The sequence below is a fragment of the Cornus florida genome, unplaced genomic scaffold (assembly GCF_030987335.1).
Source record: "Cornus florida cultivar Cherokee Brave unplaced genomic scaffold, ASM3098733v1 CherokeeBrave_3.0.0_Hap2_Chr10, whole genome shotgun sequence".
NCBI classification, from domain to species: domain Eukaryota; kingdom Viridiplantae; phylum Streptophyta; class Magnoliopsida; order Cornales; family Cornaceae; genus Cornus; species Cornus florida.
In genome coordinates this window covers 87,019,637-87,026,208 of record NW_026775580.1, presented here as the reverse complement: position 1 = coordinate 87,026,208, position 6,572 = coordinate 87,019,637, and the positions used below count along the sequence as shown (strand labels likewise).

Sequence of the window (6,572 nt, the reverse complement as noted above, 5' to 3'; positions counted from 1 at the left end):
ACAGGTAAACAAATAGTAATTGAATTAATTTATGTGCTAAAGAAAAAAGAAGTGCAAATATAGCATATTCGCATCCCTTTATATATATATATATATATATATATATATAAATTCAAAATCTATATAAATTGGGATGTGCTGCCATTGCCAATACCAAAATTAAATAAAAATAGGTGTCAGACATGGACGAAGAAAACGAGGTTAACTAATTTTTGACTTGTAACTGTCAAGGACTAAAATGACAATTAGTCGATCCTCTAACCATCACGTAAATTGCTTAAAAATTAGCGTCAAAATATTTACAGAAATGTATCATCATTCATCACAAAGCTCGCTTGGCACATTGTGAACCACCTAACCCAAGATAGTCCAGAGCCGCTAGAGAAGAGTGGTTCATCTTCCTCCTATATATACACACCACACCACTCCACAACTACATCACACCAAACCACACTCACACACATTCATCACTTACCGTTCCTCTCTCTCTCTCTCCATCTATTTTCTCTCTCTAGAAGCCTACTGCAGAGGAGGCTAAGAGGGGGATCAAGAGAAAATTAAGTTTTGGGTCACTAGCAAAAATGGCTGGGAGTGGACTATTTGCAGAGATCATAGATGGGGAAGTCTTCAAGTACTACTCTGAAGGAGAGTGGAAGAAGTCAGCTTCCGGAAAGTCTGTTGCTATTGTCAATCCGACCACACGAAAGACTCAGTACAAGGTTCAAGGTAATTAATTAATATTTATGAAACTATTAATACATTTAAATATACAATGTGTCATGTGCGTGAATTTGTGCATATATGTATGCTTGTGTGTGTATTTTGTTGTTTATATGTAAATGTGTGTCTTTGTATGTATGTATGCAAAATTGCTGTTCTTTGAAGAAAGGACTTTGTGTTCTGAGGATTTTAAGTTAGTTTAAGTTCCTGATTAGTTTAATGAAATTGTTTGTTGTTATTTGGTTCCAAATTTACCAAATTTCTTGTAGATTTTAGCTAAAATTGGAGAAATAAATCCAATGAAATATTTGTTTTGGTAGAAAAATTTTCAATGCAATTCTAGGGCTGAAAGAAGTGTTATTTTTACTAGAAGTTTTTCTAGAATTTCCTTTTGTATTATTATTGAACTTGGTGCATGAAATTTGGAAGTTTTAAAGTAATTATCCTCAGTTTGGTTGCCTAGGAAATGAAGGAAAAGAAAAGGGAACAGAACTGTTGATCGTATGGCTAATGTTGCCTTCTGTTTTACAAAACGAAGAACTCCTAAGCCATCCAAATTAAGCAAATTTTGTTTTTTTTGTTTTCAAATTAGTGGAAAATTTTGTAATAAAACATATGATTTCTTTTATTATCATACATTTTCACAGCAAACAAGCAGAGTGAAAGTGAAGGAGAAAGAGAAATTATTACTCCACAATTTGTATCGCATTTGTTTAGCTTTTAACTTGACCAAGTGCAAGTTCTGAATTATTCAATGCCCGTTTCCTTATTGCTATGGCTTTTAACCAGCTTGTACACAAGAAGAGGTGAACAAGGTCATGGAATCGGCGAAAATTGCACAAAAAATGTGGGCAAAAACCCCACTGTGGAAAAGAGCAGAGCTCCTTCACAAGGCAGCTGCTATTCTCAAAGAGCACAAAGCCCCCATTGCTGAATGTCTAGTAAAAGAAATTGCAAAACCAGCGAAAGATGCAGTCACTGAGGTATATATATATATACAGATTGTTTCACTTCCACATTTGAGGTAAAATTAGCTTGAAATTCAGTGAATTATGCTTTCGAACTGACTTATTTGAAATTATGTATTTTGTGAAGGTTGTGAGGTCCGGGGATTTGGTTTCTTACTGTGCTGAAGAAGGAGTTAGAATTCTGGGAGAGGGGAAGTTCTTGGTGTCTGACAGCTTTCCGGGGAACGAGAGGACAAAGTACTGCCTCACTTCTAAGGTATACTTTTACTCTTCTAGCTTATATGTTTGTTGCTTCTTTGTGACACTGATAAATAGATTAAGTTAATTTGTCAATATAAGTTAGGGCTGAAACTTAAGGAACTTATGTGATTACGTGTCCAATGGATCAATTTGATATGCTTATTTCAGCTGAAAAGGTTTAAATTTCAGGCTTTGGCATTTGGGAAAGTGCAAGTACATGGCCAACTTTTATTTAATGATTTTTGAATTTTTGTACAATCGGTTATAGCGCGATCCTTTATTATGCTGACACTGGATGGTGTAATTGTTATGGAAGTTTTTGCATAAAGAGGGTTAAGAGAAGCAGTTTAAGTTGTTTGGATCGGAGTCCTGTTATGGTTAGTAGGACTCAGTGAGATCAGCAAGTTGTTTCAAGGATGGTTTGTTTTGTCACTTGGTCTTCAATCTTCATGCATCCTTGTGAACCCGTCCTTTGTTTTTTTGCTGGAACTTGCAAGCACCAATGGAGTCTGTTGCTGGCCATAATAGGTTCATCTGTCTGTGGCCTTCATTTATCATACTAAATTAATATCGTGACACATCAAAGATAAGGCATGTGCAATGAAACAGTCCATTCCTTCATCATTTCCATTGTCATCCACTTTTTTTTTTTTTTTAGTTCCTAACAAAGTAAGAAAATGATTTTAATCTGGATTAGCACTGTAAGATGGTGCACTTAAAACCTATGAACATGGATATGGAGATCCTTCAAGAAACCTCCAACTTGCAGTGCAGGTTATTGATTAATATTTCTGATTCATAATGCCGTGTCCTCATTCATAGTTGACTACAAGGAGTGAAGTAACCAGCGTGCTTCCATAGACTCGTTAGACTAATTTCATCATCATCCCGGTCAGATATTTCATTTCTTGATCAGATGGCAAGGCTTGGTTGAGCTGGGAAGAACTTAATTGCCCATTTAAAATTAGTACATATTCCTTATTTATCATTAGTCAGTTCTGCTTTGATTTACTTGTCAATACATGACATGCTTCATGGAGCTAGCTAGCTGCATCTAAACCGCAACTTTACATAGATTTATCTGTTTGAAAAATTCCTGACTGATCATGATGAGTTAATCATATGTTTTAACTTATTTTCTTAACATATTTGACACGGTTTATGATGTTCAATTGCTTATGTCCTGCAGATTCCGCTTGGGGTTGTTTTGGCGATTCCTCCCTTTAACTATCCTGTCAACCTTGCTGTCTCCAAAATTGCCCCTGCACTGATTGCTGGAAACTCCCTTGTGCTCAAACCTCCAACTCAGGTACTCTTCTAATTTGTTAGATGACTGCTTAGTATTCGAGATTATGCAACAATCATCTAAAGCATTAGATATGCATACTTCATGCCATTATGTTTCTTATCTTTTGACAATAATACGAGTAGTATTTTCTTCAAGCTGTATGATAAGCAATACAAAATGATATGTAAGATACAGAGGAAAGGCTTGAATTCCATGATTTTTAAGCGTAAAACTGAAGAAAGATTTCATTTTCATTGGATTGCCAAACACCCACACAGTTGAAATGTGTGGATGTGTACATATGTACAGTTTCCGAATCATTGAATAGTTTGTTCACTCAATCTCATTCTACTTTCCTGCAGGGTGCTGTAGCTGCCCTTCATATGGTGCATTGCTTTCACTTAGCCGGCTTTCCAAAAGGCCTTATTAGCTGTATTACAGGAAAAGGCTCCGAGATTGGTGATTTCCTCACAATGCATCCTGGAGTGAATTGCATAAGGTAATCCAAAGTTAATCTATTTCATAGTACTGAAGGAGGTCCTTTCTCCCTTGCCTGCTATTTGCTTAACCTCGAACTTGCTTACTTGTTATGCTCAGCTTCACCGGTGGAGACACTGGAATTGCGATTTCAAAAAAAGCAGGCATGATCCCTCTACAGATGGAACTGGGAGGAAAAGATGCCTGTATTGTGCTTGAGGACGCTGATATTGATTTGGTAGCAGCAAACATCATTAAAGGAGGGTTTTCTTACAGGTATGAGAAACTTCCTATACGTAATAATACAGTTGCATATGTTTTAAGGGAAAGGGAGACATAGTAAATGGTTTTGCAGACACACACTACTCGTGTTTAGAGCCCAAGAAGAATGATAATTTCTCTTGAAACAAACTTACTAATATGTTTTGGAGGTAGTTTTTCATAGTAGGATCTTCATTATGTTTGTTCATTTGATATGATGCATTAATTTAATAACAACATTAGCACTTGCAAATCCTATTAATTGTTTCATGCCTGCAATTACATTTTGTTTAGTACAACTTTCTAATTGCTTTGTTTCCACCTTTGTAACAGTGGTCAAAGATGCACTGCTGTTAAGGTGGTTTTGGTGATGGAATCTGTTGCCGATACTCTAGTAGAAAAGGTGAAGGCCAAGGTTGCAAAATTGACAGTTGGACCTCCCGAGGAGGATTGTGATATCACTCCAGTTGTTTCAGAGTCATCTGCAAACTTCATCGAAGGGTTGGTTATGGATGCTAAACAAAACGGAGCCACATTTTGCCAAGAATACAAGAGGGAGGGCAACTTAATCTGGCCCTTACTGTTAGATAATGTTCGTCCTGACATGAGGATAGCGTGGGAGGAGCCATTTGGGCCGGTTTTGCCTGTTATCAGAATCAGCTCTGTTGAAGAAGGGATCCACCATTGTAATGCTAGTAATTTTGGTCTCCAGGTAAAAAAAACACATCTCTTTTACTACTATCTATAAAAGCATTCCAATTAACTATGAACAAGAGCTCTAGCTAGTACTAGCAATACTAATACATTTGACTGAACCACAGGGTTGTGTCTTCACAAGGGACATCAGTAAAGCAATGTTGATCAGTGATGCAATGGAGACAGGAACGGTTCAGATCAACTCTGCACCGGCTCGTGGACCGGATCATTTTCCTTTCCAGGTGAAGAAAAACTTGCAGAAAGTTTGCCAATTAATAATTAATGTTGATTCAAAATTATCTAAGAAGAAAAATGCTTCTTTGTTGACAGGGTTTGAAGGACAGTGGAATTGGGTCACAAGGAATCACCAATAGCATTAACATGATGATCAAGATCAAAAGCACTGTCATCAACTTACCAACTCCTTCATACACCATGGGCTAATTATTATCTCTCTACTTTTTCTATTTTAGTAGCTAAATATTAAAAGTGACTAATGATTTAGTATTTATCTTTTTTATTAAGTTTTTAGCTATCAATGAAGTGAAAATCATAATAATGAAGAGATTTCTATCAACAACTACTGCTCTCCATTAATAATAGTTTGATATTGTTAAATATAGCATCCCTGTCTACTTTTGCGCTTATACTTGCTCTACATCGAAAGAAATTTATTCAAAGGTTTAATTCAAACTTTAAATTAAATTTTTTGAAATTTTAGTCATACGAACTTCAATTTGATTTGGTACCCCCAAATATAACTAAATATATTTTTATATGTCACTTCAAGATAGCAAAAAGTATTTGATATGTTTAAGTTGCCTTCGGGCATGATGGTAATTTGTAACAATAAAGTATTTTTTTTTATTATAGGGTGGAAATTTTCCACCAAACTAGTGTCCGTATTTCATAGTCATGTCTGATTTTCAAATTCGAAGACTCAAATCATACTTTTTGGCTAACTAATTAGATACATTTGGGGTCTAATGTCTAAGGACCACATAGCTTAATAAATACTAATTTAAACCAACCAACATAATCACACTTATACTCTGTTTGGTAACTATGACGATGACAAATTTCCGTCCTATTAAAAAACACACACTTCTTAAAGAAAGGAAACAATTTGTGCTCGTATTGTTTGGTTGAATGGGAAGTCAATGAGGAAGGAATAGAACCACCGTGAAGTGATTTGACCATTGCATCCATTAATAGTTAAAATAACCATTTTTTATTTATTTAAAAAACTCAAATTTTGAGGGTAAAAAAAGTGAGAGAAAAGAAAGATACTTTCTTCTTCCTTCTTGAAAAAAAAAACACAAAAAAAATTCTCGAGCGCAAAAATGTAAGAAAGAGAGAGGAAGATACCTTTTTCTCCCTTCCTTCGCTTGAAAAAAAAAAAAAAAAAGGTATACAGTTCCTTCAACCTTTCTTGATGCCAACTTTCCCTTCAAACATGAGGAGTTCTTGATATCAACTTTCCCTTTTCCGCTCCCTTTCCTTCCTCTATACTCTAACCAAAATATAAGTTATTAATCATCTTACTATTAATTAAATCAAAACCATTCCTTGTTTCTTATCAAAAGCTGTTGTCGAATAATGAACAGTTGAATGGAGTCGTCTCCTACTTGTCACTGGCTATTGCCCACTTTCTTAGTTTAAAACTTCTCAAATTAACTTTATATAGACGAGAAATTATTACACAACACGAAATTCATCAAAACGTAAAAAAAAAAAAAAAAAAAAAAAAAATTGAATAAAATTGACACATTTCAATATATTTCTTTAGATTTTAAATAGTTATCGACATAGACTACTTAATAATTTCTTCACACATATATATATATATATATATATATATAGAGTCCATCAAACAAAAGTTGTGGAAAACTTTAGTTCTTGTTTTAATTAAGCAAATTGTG

General features: G+C 34.9%; 1 protein-coding gene across 1 annotated transcript; it reads left to right on the top strand.

Annotated features, from left to right (window-relative positions):
• The first annotated feature begins 424 nt into the window (after positions 1-424).
• On the top strand, positions 425-5,272 carry LOC132279757 (NADP-dependent glyceraldehyde-3-phosphate dehydrogenase). The gene is made up of 9 exons (XM_059781795.1): positions 425-726; positions 1,510-1,703; positions 1,816-1,944; positions 3,118-3,237; positions 3,579-3,715; positions 3,814-3,969; positions 4,288-4,666; positions 4,776-4,892; positions 4,981-5,272. The coding sequence occupies exons 1-9, from the start codon at positions 582-584 to the stop codon at positions 5,092-5,094; spliced, it is 1,491 nt and encodes a 496-aa protein (XP_059637778.1). The 5' UTR covers positions 425-581; the 3' UTR covers positions 5,095-5,272.
• The last annotated feature ends 1,300 nt before the right edge of the window (positions 5,273-6,572 follow it).